The sequence below is a fragment of the Budorcas taxicolor genome, chromosome 2 (assembly GCF_023091745.1).
Source record: "Budorcas taxicolor isolate Tak-1 chromosome 2, Takin1.1, whole genome shotgun sequence".
Lineage (NCBI taxonomy): Eukaryota > Metazoa > Chordata > Mammalia > Artiodactyla > Bovidae > Budorcas > Budorcas taxicolor.
In genome coordinates this window covers 1,068,438-1,086,547 of record NC_068911.1, presented here as the reverse complement: position 1 = coordinate 1,086,547, position 18,110 = coordinate 1,068,438, and the positions used below count along the sequence as shown (strand labels likewise).

Sequence of the window (18,110 nt, the reverse complement as noted above, 5' to 3'; positions counted from 1 at the left end):
GAACCCTGTGGTTCCTGAAAAAATTAAGCAGGATTCACAAGTGACCTGCCAATCCACACGCAGGTGCAAGAAGGGAAAGGCGGGGAAGGAGGGGAGGGGAGGGCTCTCGGGTCTGCCCCCCTTGTTCACAGCGGCCAGAAGGTGAGCCTGGGATGTGCTGGGTACACGCCACCCAAGGCGTGTGCGTGCCTATCGGCTGTGGTACGACGCTGACCCCGGCTGGTGTGGGCAAGCCGCAGCCACGCTCCGCCTGGCGAGAGGAGCCCTCGTGTGGGGCCGAGAGTCTGCGTCCTGCTTCCCTGAGGCACTGAAGCTGGCGCGGTGGCTGGGAGTGGGGCATCCTAGCTGCCACAGGCTGTCCCGATGCGATAGGTGGCAAAGCCCAGTTGGCAAGTTTGTGGGGGGTGGCCGCTCGAGGAAGAGGAAGAAAGCCCGGTCCCAGCCTTGGCCCAGCCGGACGAGGGGAAACACTTTAGATAAGGTTGCAGTTTTGACCGTTTCATGGCACTGGACACAAAGAAGCTGAGTTGACACTCGCTACATATGTTGACATAACGGTAGAACTTTGAAATTCTCTGCGTTTGAGCCAAAATGTGATGGAACTGCCCCAAATGTATAGGCAGGAGTCAGGAAGGAGCCACCTCCTCCGAATGGAGTTTAGAGACCCGGCCAGGGTGGGAAGGAGCCTCCTCCTCCAAATGGAGTTTAGAGGCCCGGCCAGGGTGGGAAGGAGTGACTTCAGGTCTGCTCCAGGAGCGCCCGTTCCCTGTCCTGGTGACGAACGTCGTGAACTGTGTCATCTCACCAGCACAACAGCCCGCCGTGAGCCGGTGCACTTGGTCGGGCTGTTCATTAGCTCCTCCGGCCAGTTCTCATGGGACCCTCGGGGTCCCGGCATCCACAGCAGCCCCTCCTCACAAAGCTGAGGGCCGGAAGCCTGTGGATGGTGGGGATGAAGGGGAAGGACCCCAGCTGGAGAAGATGAGGGGACGATGGGGCGGGGCCTGGGGCTCTGGGGACCGGCGACCCCTGCTGCCCGCGGGCGTCACTGCCTCTGTCTTCTGCAGCTGTTGTGAGTCACCACCGGCGCGGGGCCTCACACGCCTGACCATCTCGCGTCAGGGGCTCAGGAGTCCGGCAGGGCTCGGGTATGTCCCCTGAAGGCAGCCCTGGAGGCCTGGGTCGGTCCTCCGCTGGGGGCCCCGCGCCTTGGGTGGCCTGCTGCCTCTCAGAGCCCCGCCCCGAGCTCTAGGCCAGGTCCCTGCCCTCTGGCCCCTGCTTGGGCCCCTCTTCTGCACCCACACAGGCCCTGATGGCTCTGCTCTGTGCGGGGCGCTTACCTTGCCCTCCCCCCGCCCCGCCAGGAGGGACGTGGCTGGACAAGCTGTACTGGTAGCCTTGCGGTCACGGGGTCCCTTTGGTTCTCCGTCAGCAGGTGCCGGGAGCCACGCCCACCTCCATGCCCACAGGTGGGAGACTCTTCCAGGTGAAGCCCCCCGAAGCTCCCACGCTGTTGCTGGCTGGGAAGCAGGACTCACCTAGGAGTCTGCCTCCTGAGCCCAGCTCAGCACCCCCGGGTGGGGGGACGGTTCTGAGACCCCCCTCGCCTGGGCAGGTACCCACGTCTGTCTCCTCGCCCCTCAGGGTCTAATGCAGCGTCCATGCTCCCCAGGGCACTTGGCACAGCAGGGGGCAGAGAAGGGGGCAGGTTCAGCAATCGGGCTCCCGCACGCTTCGCACAGAGCCAGGGCTGCAGGGAGACCCCGGCGGAACCCCAAGGGCCCAAGCTGGCCTGCAGGTGTGAGGGCCCCAGGCAGGGAGGGTTCCTTGCAGAAGCAATGTCCCTGTTGAATCCTGGTGGGTGAACTGGACCTGGCACCTCCAGGCGTCTGGGGCAGGGGAGGGAGTGGTTGGAAAATAAGGTGGTTTTGAAGTTGGAGCCTTGTAAGACTTGGAGACTCGGGTTCCGGGGTGGGTGAGGACCCTGGGCTGGGGCACATGCAGCCCTTCTGTGGGGAAGGCAGGAGGGCTGCGCTGGGGCAGGGGGGGGGGGCCTTCCCTGTGGGTGGAGGGGACACACAGACCAGCAGGACTTGTGGGGATGTTTGCCTGACATGATCCCCGCCTCACGCCCTCAGGACGCCCAGTCACCCAGGGCTTGCCACTGTCCAGCCCGGCCAGGTGAGGACCTTGACCCAGCTGTGCGTGGCGACACTGGTCCACACAGCTCCCTTACCCTGCTCCAGGAGGGGCATCCCCAAGGTGCCCCCACGTGAGGCCACCAGCCACCCGCGGTCTAGGTGGCTCCCTGGTGGGCCCTGTGCTTACCCCTCGTCTCGGGAAGGGGCGCAGGCTGTGCAGTCCAGGGTGGGGTCACTTGGATCAGCTGCACGGAGCCACTGTGCCGTCGGTGGGAGCGTTGCGTTGCCCGGGCTGCCCCAGTGGCTCAGCAATCAAGTGCAGGGGATGTGGGTCCAACCCCCAGGTGGGACGATCCCCTGAGGGGGAAGTGGCGCCCCACTCCATATTCTTGCCTGGAGAGGCCCATGGACAGAGGGGCCTGTCGGCTGCAGCCCATGTGGCCGCAAGAGTCGGACACGATTCAGCCTCTAAACGACAGCAACAACAGCTGGTCTGTGCCGCCCGGTTCTGGACACAGGGAGGCCGGGCCTGGTTTGAGGGCCCCTGGCTCCCTGCCTTGAAGCAGTGAGTGCCTGGATGAATGCGATGCCCTTCCCTTCCACCCAAACGGCCGGCGAAGGGGGCTGGGGCCCCAGGAGAAATGAGGGGGCTTGCCAGCAGGTGGGACTGTGGGCAGGAGGGCTGGTGCTGTGCTGCGGCCTTGCAGGGGGGATTCTTAGGGCGGCCCACCTGCAGGCCCTGGACGTGGGGGCCCCTGATAGGTGCCCGAGGCGCCTGGAAGGGTCTGCAGGGGAGAGGCTGGTGGGAGCTGCCCCCGTGGTGGCTGGAGGACGGGGCTCATTCAGTCCCAGTTGAGAGGGGCCGGGGAGCAAGTCTCCAACAGGGGTGGAGGTGTGAGGCGCGCGCGTGGGGGCCGTCGTGGCGGTCCCCCTGGCGGCGCAGCAGCGCACTGATGTGTGTCGGTTTGTCAAACGTGGGGCTAGTCAGCCTGCGCGTCTGGGGCAGGGGGTGAGGAGGCGGGGACAGGAGGGGGAGGGGGGCAGGCGGGGGTCGGGGGGCGGTTTGCCCAGGCGGGAGATCTGGGCGGCGGGGAGAGGGGGTTGGGGGGTGGGCCGGTAGGAGGGTGGACCGCGCGGCGCGGGGGCGGGCGGAGGGCGGCGCCGCTGCAGTGCGGGACCGCTCGCCCCGCCGTGCCCGCGTCCCCGCGCAGCCGCCTCTGGCCTCGGGCACCGCGCATCCAGGTACGCGGGGCTGGGGAGGGTCGGCGCTGGAGCCCTCGGCTGCCCGGAGGCTCCGGGAAGCGTGGGCCCTTGGGGAGCCCCCGCCTCTTAGCCCGACCCGGGCCGATGTGCCGCGGGGGCCGGGGGCGCCGAGCTGCGTGCAGCGCGGGCCGGCAGGCCGGGTTCCGGGCGGGTTCCGAGCTGTCATTGTGACCTGGTCGAGCGCGGGCCGGACGCGCGGCCCTGCCATTGTTCTCCGGGTTCGTCTTCCCTGGAGGCCCGGCTCCGGGCATCGTTCCTTTCCTGTTTCCCTTCCTTTTCCAGCGGATCGTGTAACCGCGCCCCCCCCCCCGCCCCCATCATCTCCCCGGGAGCTCGCGGGAGGCCCTCCAGCCAGGAAGGTCCCGGGAGGGGAGGGATGGTCGCACGTGAGACCCCTTACTGGCCGGCTGCGCACACAGGCCGGCCGCCCCGCGTCCCTGCTTCCCCCCGGGCCCTGGCGGGCCCCCCGGCGCCCCCGCGAGTATCCGCCTAGAGGTGAGCTTTGCCTCGAGGACCAGAGGCCTCTGGCAGGACTGAAGCCCCGGTCGCCAGGCCGGGTCGGGCCCCGGCGCTTGCCGGACGCGCGCGGCCCGCGGACTCACCTCCCCGCAGGACGCGCCGCGCGTCGCCATGGCCGCGCCGGGGGCGCAGCAGCTGGACGCGGACGACGGCCTGAGGGCCTGCGAGCTCTACGTGCAGAGGCGCGGGGTCCAGCAGGCGCTGAAGGAGTGCATCGTGCGGCTCTGCTTGGCCGGGCCGAGCGCCCCGTGCGGTTCCTGCGCGAGCACTTCGCGAGGCTGGAGAAGGTCAGTGGCTGCGCGCCTGGTCCCCGCGGGCAGGGGGGGCGGGGGAGCGGCGGGGGGCGCCCGCCCGGCCTCCCTCCCACCCCAGCGTGCTCAGCTCGGGCGGGCGCCGCCCTCTGCAGCTCCCAGCAGGCCGGGCGGCTTCACGCCCCCACAGGACCCCGTCTTCTCCTGCGGCTCAGGCTCTCAGCGCCCCCACCCCCGCCCCGAAGGCTTGGGGTCGTTTGGGAAGTGGTGACTGTGACTGTTGCTTGTGGGGTCACCAGCAGTTCTCAACTCAGGGACCGTCAGAGATGCGCTCTGCTCTCAGGGTGAAAGCGAACGGCCGACAGGGAGCGTGGTGGAGCCGCAGAGGTCCTCCTTAGGCGGGTCTGCAGTCCTGAGACCAGGCAGGTGCAGCCCCTCAGGCCCGCGGCTGCGCAGCCCGCTCCCTCATGCCTGGATGACCCCCCTCTCCCCTCCCGGTTCCTGGTGTGGGCGGGGGCTGGGAGCAGGAGATGGGCAGGAACCCCCAGAGGACCCCCGAGCAGCTTCCTCACCCCCTCATCCCCCCACCTTCCTGCTCATCCCGTCTCTTCCCCCTCATCGCCCCCACCTTCCCACTCATACCCCATCCCTGTCTCTTCCCCCTCATCCCCCGCCCCCCGCTCATCCTGTCTCTTCCCCCTCATCCCCCCACCTTCCTGCTCATCCCTGTCTCTTCCCCCTCATCCCCCCGCTCATCCCGTCTCTTCCCCCTCATCGCCCCCACCTTCCCACTCATACCCCATCCCTGTCTCTTCCCCCCATCCCCCGCCCCCCGCTCATCCTGTCTCTTCCCCCTCATCCCCCGCCCCCCGCTCATCCTGTCTCTTCCCCCTCATCCCCTGCCCCCCGCTCATCCCGTCTCTTCCCCCTCATCCCCCCACCTTCCTGCTCATCCCTGTCTCTTCCCCCTCATCCCCCCGCTCATCCCGTCTCTTCCCCCTCATCGCCCCCACCTTCCCACTCATACCCCATCCCTGTCTCTTCCCCCTCATCCCCCCCCGCTCATTCCATCTCTTCCCCCTCATCCCCCCACCTTCCTGCTCATCCCTGTCTCTTCCCCCTCATCCCCCTGCTCATCCTGTCTCTTCCCCCTCATCCCCCCCACCTTCCTGCTCATCCCCCCATCCCTGTCTCTTCCTTCTCATCCCCCCCATCCTGTCTCTTCCCCCTCATCCCCCCCACCTTCCTGCTCATCCCCCCATCCCTGTCTCTTCCCTCTCATCCCCCCACCTTCCCACTCATACCCCCATCCCTGTCTTTTCCCCCTCATCCCCCCGCTCATCCTGTCTCTTCCCCCTCATCCCCCCACCTTCCTGCTCATCCCTGTCTCTTCCCCCTCATCCCCCTACTCATCCTGTCTCTTCCCCCTCATCCCCCCACCTTCCTGCTCATCCCCCCATCCCTGTCTCTTCCCCCTCATCCCCCCGCTCATCCTGTCTCTTCCCCCTCATCCCCCCGCTCATCCTGTCTCTTCCCCCTCATCCCCCCCACCTTCCCACTCATACCCCCATCCCTGTCTCTTCCCCCTCATCCCCCCACTCATCCTGTCTCTTCCCCCTCATCCCCCCATCCCTGTCTCTTCCCCCTCATCCCCCCGCTCATCCTGTCTCTTCCCCCTCATCCCCCCATCCCTGTCTCTTCCCCCTCATCCCCCCGCTCATCCTGTCTCTTCCCCCTCATCCCCCCACCTTCCTGCTCATCCCCCCATCCCTGTCTCTTCCCCCTCATCCCCCCACTCATCCTGTCTCTTCCCCCTCATCCCCCCCACCTTCCCGCTCATCCCCCATCCCTGTCTCTTCCCCCTCATCCCCCTGCTCATCCTGTCTCTTCCCCCTCATCCCCCCCACCTTCCTGCTCATCCCCCCATCCCTGTCTCTTCCTTCTCATCCCCCCATCCCGTCTCTTCCCCCTCATCCCCCCACCTTCCTGCTCATCCCTGTCTCTTCCCCCTCATCCCCCCGCTCATCCCGTCTCTTCCCCCTCATCCCCCCCACCTTCCCGCTCATCCCGTCTCTTCCCCCTCATCCCCCCTGCCCCTGGCACTCACTCCCTCTGGGTAACCCCGGGCTCCTCCTCGAGGTCCTCATGTCAGGACCTGTCTGACACTGCCTGCCCCTCTTGGGGACTGAACAGGACCCCAGTTGGGGCCCAGCTCTGTTTTAAGCACCTCTGTGTCCCCAAGCCCCGCGATATTTAACTTCTGACGGAGGCCCCTGTGGACACAGAGCCTTAACCCAGAGGAATGGATTTATTTCTTCCCTTTGAAACAACCCGCTGAAGCACATTTTAAAGTAATACGTGCCTTTTAAAGAAAGTTTGGAAAGTTCAGAAGCGGGAAGAAGGAGTAGGAATCACCTGGAGCCCTTCCCACTGTCCCTGCCCCCCGCTCAGTACGGTTCTGGATCACAGCTGAGTCAAGTCGCGCATGCAGCTTTATGTCCTGCGTTTCTCACACGTCCCTCGTAGTCCTTGCTGTAAATGACTGTGTCGTGTGGAGAAGATTCACCAAAGTTTTCTCAACATCTTCCTCATGATTGGACAGCTGTTTCCAGTTTTTTTTTTTTTTTGGAAAGTAATGCCATACGAGCATATTCATACATATATATTTTTTTCTTTCTGCATGTAGCATCGTTTAGAGGTGGAATTACTGAAATTCCAGGTGGACTTCCTGGGTTACAGAGATCTTGCTGGTGTGGGTGGTCAGGGTCTCTCCAAAGGGAGCATCAGTTCAAGACCCACCAGCAGATGGTGTGGTTGTGGCCACCCACCCTAGCCAGCCTTAGCTGTGCTTGCCTGCGTGAGCATGCATGCGAGCAAAGTTGCTCAGTCGTGTCCGACTCTTTTTGACGCCGTAGACTCTAGCCTGCCAGGCTTCTCTGTCCCAGGGATTCTCCACGCAGGAACACTGGAGTGGGCTGCCATGCCCTTCTGCACAGCTCTGGCTGATTTAATGTGAAAAGCTGTTTTCAGTTGATGGCTGAGCACGGTCCTGTGGCTTTCATCTGTTTTCCTTTGGTCCCTTCCGAGATCGCTGTGTAGGAGAGATATCCGGTGCCCAGCCGGTGCCCAGAGGACAGGGCGGGGCCGTGCCCGTCTTCCTGCACATGTGAGGGGGCAGAGTCAGGCCCTGACAGTGCACCTCGACTTGTTCACGACGACCCCAGCCAGGTGACGCGTCCCATGGGATGTGAGCTCTCAGCAGGACGGACGCAGGCAGCCTGCTTGGAAGACAGAGGCCTCAGAGTGAGACCTGAGCAGAGGGTCCCGGCAGGGGTGGGGGGCGCCCTCTTGCCCCCAGGGGACATCTGCAGTGGCCGGAGACCCTTGAGGTTGTTACACCTGGCGGGAGAGGGGCTGCTTCTGTCCCCTGGGGGGAGTGGATGTGGAGTGAGAGGCTTGGGGGGGCCTTCCCGGTCCTGCTGGGGGATGGGGGTAGGGTGAGGAGCGAGGTCTGGCCCGTGACTCCTAGGACTGGCCCGAGTCCCGAGTGAAGGGGTGCCTCTCGCCAAGAAGGGGGTGGTGGGGAGAGGCAGGGTTGGACAGAAAGACAAGAGAAGTGCCTTGGAGGGTCTGAGTCAGCAAAGAGACTGTGGGTTTGGAGCCTGCGGGGGAGAGGCTGGGGCGGGCACAGAAGTTTAGGAGGATTAATTGATGGTTCTCGCGTGGAGGGGCAGTTTCCTACCTGCCTTTGACAGGTGAGGACTGAGCTTTGGAGAAGGTGGGTGACCTGAAGGCCAGGGTTGCAGGCTTCAGGCTGACTGGGTGGAGTCTCTGAAATCGCCTGCGAGCGGGTATGTTTTCCTGGGGAGAGTCCCTGAGATTTGCATTGGATGCTCACATGGACCTGAGATCCCCAAACGTGAAGTGCCCTAGGTGTCCTCAAACCCATGAGCATCTCACTCCCTGCTGCACCTGCGGACCAGGGTGACCAGGGGCAGGAGAGGCTCTTGCTTTGGGGCCTGGTCTCGGGCCCCTCTCTGCAGGAGGCCGGAAGCCTGGGGAGGAACACGTTTCTCCTCTTGTGTGGTGAGGAGGAAGCACGTGTCCATGGCCTTGATAAGCGCGGAGGCGGCAGCTGTCCACACAGGCGGGCAGGGATGGCCTAGCTGCTGGGGTGCTGCCCTGGCTGAGGTGCAGTGCCCTGCGTCCAGGCCTCAGTGAGGCAGCTCGTGAGGAGGCGGACTTGTTCTCCGGTGGAATCTTGAGGCAGAATAGCCCATGCTGCTGCTGCTGCTAAGTCGCTTCAGTCGTGCCCAACTCTGTGCGACCCCATAGACGGCAGCCCACCAGGCTCCCCCGTCCCTGGGATTTTCCAGGCAAGAACACTGGAGTGGGTTGCCATTTCCTTCTCCAGTGCATGAAAGTGAAAAGTGAAAGTGAAGTCGCTCAGTCGTGTCTGACTCTTACCGACCCCATGGACGGCAGCCCACCAGGCTCCCCCGTCCCTGGGATTTTCCAGGCAAGAGTACTGGAGTGGGTCGCCATTGCCTTCTCCGAGAATAGTCCGTATCCCAAGGCAAAGCACATCCTCGGAGCCGCTCCGGGATTCGGTGGGTTTAAATGCAGCAGGAGAGATTGTGGAGTCGCACCGGTGTGCCCACCCGACGTTTCCCCAGGACTTTCCTTGCTTGCAGGACGCACGGACTTACAGATGCGGGTGATGGTGTACGTGTGCACTTTCTGTTTGATTTATCTTTTTCCCCCAAACCTATCGTTTACTTATCTCCGGCTGTGCCGAGCCTGTTCTGTGCGCGGGCTCCCCGCCGGGGCGGCGGGCAGGCTGCCCTCTAGCGCGGTGCGCAGGGTCCCGGGCCCCAGCGGCTGGCGCGCTGGCGGCGTCGCCCCGCGGCGCGTAGACTCTTTCCGGGTTGGGGTCGAGCCCACGGCCCCCGCGCCGGCAGGAGGCTCCCTCACCACCGGCCGCGGAAGCCCCTGGTGTTTTTCTCCCCAGCAGCGTTCCTTAGTGTCGTAAAACGCGCGCGACGTGGAACCCACCGTTCTGGCCCTTCTCCGCGAGCATCTGGGCGGCGTCCGGCGGCTCCCGAGTCCGCGCTCGCGGCGTTGGGGCGGCTCCTGTGGGCTCAGCCTTCCATCCTGTGGGCGCACCCTTGTGCTCCTTTTTTCCAACATTTCCTGTCTGATGGGTTTCAGTTGTTGCTGTTCTTCCTCCGGAAAGCACCTTTATGCCGAGGAAATGATTTCAGAGAAATGAGCAGGTTTGTAGCAGGCTGATCAGAGAGGGCTTGGGGCTGCCCGTCTGCTCCCGGAGGGCTGGGGTGGCCTCTGGGCCGAGCCCTCGCTGACGCTGCTCCGCGCTGCCTTGAGGCCCTGGACGCCTGTCCAGCCGCTCCTGATCCTGGGGCGGTGGTGGCTTCCCGCTGGCCTGCTGGTCAAATGCCCGCTGACCCAGGCTCACTTTGTGCCTTTGATGAGACGAGCAGTCACACTGGGTTTCCCTTGTGAGGGGCGCGCACTGCTTCGGGAGAGCCGGCGGTGGCTTCTACGGAAGTGAATCCTGTCCGGGCGCAGAAGGCCGTTCCTGAGACGAGGGCCGTGGTCTGCGCTGGGCATCCGAGGTGTCTGGTGACTCTCTGGGGAGGGTCACCCTATGTTGGCTGGTGGCCAGCACTGCCTGTGCCAGACAGACGTGCACATCCGCTGGTCCAGCGTCGACCTCCTCTTGGAGGGGCCGTCCACCCCCTAGCACATTGATGCTCTGGGCCCTCCCTTGCAGGGGACTGCCGGGGAAGCCAGGGTGGGGGGGCACGTCGATGTGCAGCCTGGGGGCCGACGGTGGGCCGCATCTGGTTGGGGCGGCCGGGTCATTGGGGGGGAGCATGCTCTCCGTTCTGCAGAGTCGAGGGGAGGCTGTGCCTGCATGGGACCGGAGGCATGCTGGGAGTCTTTGCGCCTCCCTGCGATGTTCGATGTGCACCTGTGACAAGCTGGTGATGGACAGGGAGGCCGGGCGTGCTGCGGTTCATGGGGTCGCAAAGAGTCGGGCGACTGAGCGCTGAACTGAACTGTGACAGCTTAAAAAACACACAAAGTCTCTGAAATTAAAAAGAAAAAGAAAGTAGGGCCCTTGTATCTGTTATGCTCCGAGCCCGTATCTCCGAACCGACCGAGAGAGAGAGCAAGTCCACCACGGTAATGCAAAGGCAAGAAGGGAGTTTATTTCTAGCGCGCTAGGGCCCAAGTCTCATCCGGCACAGCAGAATCCAACAAGAGCCCCGAACAAAGGAGTGTGGCGGCTTATATACAGGCAGTTCTTTGTCTCAGTTACAGGAGTAGCTGGCGTTACATGATTGGCCAGGCAGGATGAGCGCATGTCCTGTCTCTTTGTGGTAAACATGACTCAGGTCCTAGAGCCTGTCGTTTGGTCCCTAACAGTATCTTTGGCCCTAATGATTTCTCCTCTGCTCTGCTGAGACGTCTGCTTAGCTGCGTGGAGGGGCTCGGGGGGGTGGGGCTGAGAAGATGGAATAAAGAGGGTGTGGAGACCATTTAGAGGTGGAGGAGAGGGCTGGGCCAGGTCCCCAGGCTTCTGGTGGGCGTGGAAGGGTCCTGGGCCCTGTTAGCACCAGACAGCTGGCCCCAAGGTCTAGAGGAAGGCAGTGGAGGCAGCGGGCTTTGGGGGAGGCTGAGGCTGGGGTGCAGGTGTGTCTGGGTGGCCTGTGCCCGGGCTGAGGTGGGCCTTGGAGCACCAGCGTCAAGGGGGTGGCCAGCAGCCCTGCTCCATCCCTACCAGCAGAGCCCTCGGCTCACCTGAAGGTTCCCTCGTGGTGCACGTTCTGTGGGCTTAGGCAAACCCGTGGAGCGTCTCCGTCGTCACAGCGCCATGCAGACTCGCCACGGCACTAGAGACCCCTGCGCTGCACCTTCCACCAGGCCTTCCCCCAGCCCTGGTGGCCCGGTCCCGTCCCGGCCTCCACAGTCTCCAGAAGGTCACGAAGGCCACAGCGCATAGTCTTTTCAGACCGGCTTCCTTCCCTTAGTGATTCGCACCGAAGTGTTCTCTGCGTCTTCTCATAACTTAACAGCCCATTTCTCTTTATTATCTAATAATATCCTGTTGTCGGGATGGACCCTGTTTATTCATCGCCGGCTGAATGACTGGCTGTTTCCAAGTTTTAGCAACTGCGACGAAAGCTGCTATAAACGTCTGTGTGGGACTTTATGCGATGCAGGTTCATCTCGCTTGATAGACACCAGGAGTGCAGTTGCTGTGTTGCGTGGAGACAGACACCAGAGTGTCTTCCAGAGCGGCTGCCCCGTTTTGCATCCAGGCGTTTTGCGGCTGCGGGTGAGGGTTCCTGTCGCTGTCTCCGTGCCAGCGTGTGGTGGGTCAGCGTCCTGGACTCCGGTGATCCCCGCAGGCCTGCAGCGCTGGCTCTTGTGTTTGAGAAGAAACGCGAGGAGAAGCAGCTTTCCTACGCTTGGCTGCCATGTGCAGACCTTCCTTACGAGGGCTCTGTTCGGATCTTTGGCCTGTTTTCCATTCGGGTTTGTTTTGTCACTGCTGAGTTTTAAGAGCTTCCTGGGTGGCGCCAGTGGTAAAGAACTAGCCGGCCAGTGCCAGAGGCGTGAGAGATTCTGCTCTGATCCCTGGGTCAGGAAGATTCCCTGGGGGAGGGAATGCCAACCCACTCCAGAGAATCCCATGGACAGAGGAGCCTGGTGGGCTGCACTCCATGGGGTCGCAAAGAGTCGGACACGACTGAAGCGACTTAGCACGCACGCACACAGCTTTTTGTACATTTTGCGTACGAATCCTGTCTTAGCTATATCTGTTTTGCAGATAATTTCTCCTAGTCCATGTCCTGTCTTTTCATTCTCTTGATCAGATACAATTTTTTTTCTTTGGCCTCGCCATGTGACTTGCCAGATCTTAGTCCCCTGACCAGGGGCAGAACCCAGGCTCTGGTGTGAAAGCACGGAGTCCTAAGCACTGCACCGCCATGGAATTCCGTGACTGTGCATAATTCTGGGTCCTGCTTTTCGGCGTTTAAAAGCAGACTTCACACAGTTGCTAAGTTTGTTAAACGTGAGGTTCAGCGGTGCGGTGTGTTCTATCGTGCAGATGCTTCTGACTTGATTTGCGCCATCTCTCGTTGGTTGAAGTGGAACATCTTTCAGCCCTGCAAGGATCTTCTGGCAGATTCCTTGGTGACGCCTCTCACTGTTTCCTTAGGGTGTGTTTTAAGAAATAGAATTTGAAGCTCAGACGCACCCACTGATAATAAAGCCACTTCTCCCAAAAGGTTTCGCTCATTCATTCCGCCAGTTTTTATCGAACAGCTCTACGCGCCGGGCACTGTCCCAGGTGCTGAGGACGTGCTGGTGAGCCCCCGGGAAGCCCCCTGGGAAGCAGTGGTTCCGTGTGGGTGTGTGCGACGGAGGGCCGCGACTCAGGGGCACGGAACCTGCCCCGCGTAGTCACTGAGCTCGGTTTCCTTTTCCGGTCTTCATCTCGAGATCACGATCGGGTTACATCAGAGACCCTAGAAGGAGGTACGTGAGTCAGAGCTTCAGAATTCGAGAGTGAAGTACCCAGTGTGACTTGTTATCTCTAGGGACCCCCAGGACGAGTTTGTCTTTTTCTCACTCAGAAACCGAAATTTTTACTGTAATCCAGTCAAGTTACAAATTATTAATAAAAAGCCAGAAAAAAGGAGCCCGAAGCCCCTGCGTGTGTTTGGAAATCAGTAATGAGCTTTTGTCTGTTCATCAGTAAAAGAAGATTGTCATGGTAAAAATGTTACGAAATATTTAGGCTGAGCGACAGTAACAGCATTGCATATCAAAGCATGTGGAGTAGCAAGATTGGTACTCAGAGGGAAATGTACAGCCTCGTTAAAAGCAAGGTAAAGAGGAAACAAGATGAGAAATTAATGAGCTACGTGTTAGTTTCCTCGGGTGCCAGAGCAAACTGACGAGAAATTGGGCAGCTTACAGCAGGTATTTATTACTCAGTTGTGGAACCCAGAAACCCCAAATCAAGGCTTTGGGAAAGGCAGTTACTTCTGGGGGCTCTGATGGGGGTCCATCCTGGGTCTCCCCTGCTTTTTGGGGCTCTGATCAGGGGTCTGCCCTGGGCCCCCCCTATTTCCGGGGGCTGCCCTCGACTGGCAGACCCATCCCCAGACGGTCCCGTGTTTGTCCCTGTGTGTCTGTGTCCAGACTTCCTCCTGAAAGGACGTGCGCCGCTGGATTAGGGCTGCTCCGATGCAGGATGACCTCATCTTAACTTGATTGTTTCTGCGAAGAGCTATTTCCAAATTAAGCCACACTCTGAAGTTCTTGATAGACATGAATTTTTGAGGGGCCCTTTTCAACCCACTGCCAGCTGGCACCTGAGAAGCCAGGAGGAGAGAAAGACAGCAAGATAGAGACGCGGGAAAACAACAAGGATAAAGGCAGAAGCTAACCCAGCAGACGTCAGAGAAAGAGCAGCAGACGATAACACCAGAGTCTGACTCTGCGGAGACGGCGAAGTCAGCGTCCCAGGGGCTGCCACGTTGTGAGACGCACACACTGTGCTTTGCCACATGCCGGGGAGGAGGGGGGTCGAGGAGGAGGAGGGTGGTGAGGGGTGGGCTCAGGTCTGCCCACGGCCCCCGGTTCAGCTCTGCACATCTGGGTGGACTCAGAAGGCACCTCCTCCAGGAAGCCCTCCTTGACTCCTTGCTGAGGACGGGCCAAGGGCCGGCTGTTGCTGGCACAGCCCCTGTGCATGGCTCTTTAGTGGTGCTCACCCGCCATCTTGCTGAGCCCGCTCAGTGTCTGTCCTTTTCGAGCTCTGACAGTAACCTCCTTCATGGCAGAACCATGCTCTTTTCCCCTGTTGCATTTTGTGTATGAAGCCTCGTATACAGAGGTGCCCAATAAATGATCGAAGCCCTGTGTTTCTCTTCTTGCCCTGCGACTGAGTGACCGGGTGCCCTGGACACGCCCCTTACCCTGGGACTCTCCTGCAAGGGAGGGGGCGGGTGGTGTTCCCGCCCAGTGAGTGGCGGTTGGGGGGAGGGGTTCTGCTGTCCCAGGGTCCCAGGCGTGCGGGGTGTTGGGGGGTCAGCTCAGTTATGCAGCGTCTCCCTAGACCCCCTGTCATTGTCTCGCCTCGGGCTGGAAGCCTGCACTTCACCCCCTCGTGTGGGAAAAATGCGGTCAGAAGATGAGCTGCCCACGCTGCGGCCCAGGGAGCCCCTGGCCCCGGGGGCAGGACAGACGGTCCCTGGAGCTGTCTCTGCGTTAGGGGCAGATTCCGCAGCTTTCTGGGAAGGCCGTTCCCACACTCTGGTTATGAAGATGCCTTTGGCCTGGATTGCGTGTCCTGACCCTGAGTCCTCCACCATCCTGCAGCCCAGACAGCTCATCAGCCCGGAAATGGGAGACAGGAAGGGGAGCTCCGAGAGCCAGAGGGTTTCCTGGAATCTCCCGGGTGGGGGGTGTTGTCCAGGAATAACGGACTTCCATGGCAGAGCCCTGGGGGACGGTGGCTCCCGGGAACACCCCCGGGTCCTCTTAACCCCCAAAGCGGCTCCATGCTTGGAACCACCAGTATCCTGCTTCACTTGACTCTTTGCTGCCAGAGATGGAAAATCATCTCTGTGCCCAGCCAGAGCTGCTCACAGGTCCAAGAAAGCGAGGGCTGGACCTCAGCTTCCTGGAAGAAAAGCGGCTTCTGGTGGCTTCCCTGGGGAGCCCTGGGTCTTCGCCATGACTGTGGACCTGAGTCAGCCTCTGTCCACAGAGGCCAGGTCGCTCCATTATCTCAAAGTCTGTGTCCCAAACCCATTCAGGTTAACCAGATTGAAACCAAACCAAAACACAGAATGTGGCAAAGGTGCCTGGGGATCGCGCTGCTGCTGGGAGCGAGGAACAGGGCGCCTGGTGGAGACGCTTAGAGGTTCTTCACTGAGCTAAGCGTGACGCCCCGGGGTGTCCCCAGGAACGGCACACAGTGCTGAGACCCACACCCACACACTCAACATCCACGGTGGTCGAGGAGTGGACCCAGCCTGTGTTGACCAGCCACGAACGGGCCGTTGAGATGTGGCAGGATGGAGTCTGACCCGGCCACGGAAAGGAGGGGCGAGCTGGCACCTCAGCAGCACACGTGCCTTGGAGACCAATCGGAGAGGGCGGGGCCTGGCACGCACCGTGGGACAGCTCCTGTGAGACGCCCAGAAGGGGCGTGTCCATGGGCTGGTGGGTGCCGGGTCTGGGTGGAGGGTGCAGGGACTGCCGGGTGTGTGCTGGTGATGAGATGCCTGGCTCTAGGGGCTAGTGATGTTTGTGTGACGTTATGAACGCACTGTAGGCCACGGGACTGCACGCTTTAAGATGATGGGCTGTTAATTTTATGTTGTGTGAGTTTCACTTCACTGAAAGAAAAGGCCCCTAATTTGCTCAATCACTTCTCCGGCCCCTTGCTTCTGTGGGAAGCCTGGGGTCATTTCCTCCTGACCTGCTCCCACCTCTCTGCGCCGGCTCACCACCACCACGGAGCCCAGTCACTTCTGCATGGCCTGACTCTGTGGACCTCCCGCGGTGGCTGGGGGCCTCTGCCGGCTCCTCTCTCTGGATGCTGGCAGAGCCTGGAGTCACTGTGGGTGGCCTACGCTGCGGTGTGGGGGCCTTTCCACGGTGTCGCTTCAGTATCCCACCTGCTCACCTCTGCCTGTACTTCTGTTTTGTCTTTTCGGCCACATGGCTTGTGGGATCTTAGTCCCCCCAACCAGGGGTCAAACCCGGGCCCTCAGCCGTGGGAGCGTGGGGTCCTAGCCACTGGACCCTAGGGAATTCCCTTGTTCTTGTCTAATAGTTTCTAAGAGCAAAGGCCCAGAGTGTCTCACTTGAGACGCAGCTGACATTTCTAGTCAAAATTCGTGTTTATAGGAACAGCTGGTGACATGTGTAATGATTTCTGTAGAGGTGGGGCAGTCTTACCGACAGTTTTTTAAATTCGTCTTGGGCTCTACCGAGCTGTGGCTGCTGTGTGTGGGCTCTCCCTAGTTGGGGCGCGGGGGGCTGCTCTCCAGCTGCGGCTTCTCACTGCAGAGCGCGGGCTCGGGAGCTGTGGATCCCCGAGGCACGTGGGATTGTCCCAGACCAGGGATTGAACCCACGTCCCCTGTGCTGGTGAGTGGGTTCTTCACCTCGGGACCACCAGGGAGGCCCTTACTGACAATCTTAATGTTGAGTAGAGTTAGTGAAAATGGCGTTTCCCTGGTAAAGAACCCACGGGCCAATGCAGGAAGCTTGGATTCGATCCCTGGGTTGGGAAGATCCCCTGGAGAAGGAAATGGCAACCCGCTCCAGTTTTCTTGCCTGGGAAACCCCATGGACAGAGGAGCCTGGCGGGCTGCGAGAGAGTCGCACGTGACTTAGTGACTAGACGCCAGCAGCAGCGCCTCTGCTGGGTCGGCAGTCACCTCTCACCCAGGAAGCTGCAAATGGTGGTGCACAACCCCGGGACTGCTGGCACCAGGCAGATACTGACGCCGGTCTCAGGGAGGGTGGGATGACTGGCGTCATGGTAACAGAAGAGCGGCAAGGCCTGACCTTGGAAGGCAGTTCTGGAGCCGTTGGTGGTGGCTGGTGTGTCCAGGGCTGCCCTTCGGAGAACCCCTCTCCCAAGAGGCACCGGGCTGCTGCTCAGCCTTGCAGACGCTGGGTTTTGGGTGAGCACCACGAGCAAAGCATCTGTCCCGCTCTGGCTGTCTTCCGAGTCTCTGTAGATGCCGAGCTTGTACGGAGTCAGCGTGCTGCTCAGCCTGTGCTGCTGTGACTGCCCCAGGCCGTGTGCCGGGAAGCCCCGTCTCCAGCTGGGGACCAGCCGGTCACCGGGTTGCTCTGGGGCTGTGGGGCTGCGGGGTCGGCCACGGGAGACCTCCACGTCCCTTTGCACGTTTTGGATCTGGTGTCCTCTGTGTGTAAACCTAGTTCCCCCTGTTATGCACCCAACTCCCATCTCCTGCGCCTCAGGGAGCAGAGCGCGGACACTGCTGCCCTCGGTGAAGCCTGGGGCCTGGGGGCGCCCCACATGCTTGCTGGGGGCTTGGGTTGACTCAAATTTGGTTCCAGGACACGTTGCTCAAAGTGTGAATGAGCAGAGAGCCTGCCGGAGCCAGGGTGCTATGGCCGGCAGAGCTGCGGGCTGGGAGTCGGGGCTGAGGCGGGGTCCGGGACAGGAGCCCGGCCAGGGTGCGCTGGGTCCCCTGCCTTCCCGTGACCCCGGCCTCCTGGACGACTCTGGGGTTCTGCCAGGACGGCCTCTCCTCTCACCCCTCCCCATTGCGCCCCTGCCCCCAGGAAGAAAACAGACAGATCCTGGCTCAGCAGAAGCCGGCCTCGCAGGCGGACTTGCAGGATGAGGATGCGTCTCCGCTGCCGCCCAATCCCGTGGTGAAGGCCCGGCACCCTCGCGGGGGCGTGAGCGCCGAGGTGTACACGGAGGAGGACGCGGTGTCCTACGTGCGGAAGGTGGGCCCGGCCCGGCTCGCACCCCGCCCCCGCCCCCGCCCCCGCCCCCGCCCACGCCCGGCCCACGCCCGGCCCACGCCGCGCCCCGCCCACGCCCGGCCCACGCCGCGCCCCGCCCACGCCCGGCCCACGCCGCGCCCCGCCCACGCCCCCGCCCACACTGCGCCGCGCCCCGCCCACGCCCGGCCCACGCCGCGCCCCGCCCACGCCCCCGCCCACACTGTGCCGCGCCCCGCCCACGCCCGGCCCACGCCGCGCCCCGCCCACGCCCGGCCCACGCCGCGCCCCGCCCACGCCCCCGCCCACACTGCGCCGCGCCCCGCCCACGCCCGGCCCACGCCGCGCCCCGCCCACGCCCGGCCCACGCCGCGCCCCGCCCACGCCC

The 18,110-nt window shown here is 62.3% G+C and overlaps 1 protein-coding gene across 1 annotated transcript in view; it reads left to right on the top strand.

The window, feature by feature from the left end:
- Window positions 1-4,034: 4,034 nt before the first annotated feature.
- Window positions 4,035-18,110, top strand: part of PRKAR1B (protein kinase cAMP-dependent type I regulatory subunit beta) — a 71,600-nt gene continuing 57,524 nt past the window's right edge. Inside the window, 3 exon segments of the mRNA XM_052635831.1 lie at window positions 4,035-4,152; window positions 4,155-4,210; window positions 17,555-17,725. Of these exon segments, the coding sequence (XP_052491791.1) occupies window positions 4,035-4,152; window positions 4,155-4,210; window positions 17,555-17,725 (345 nt within the window).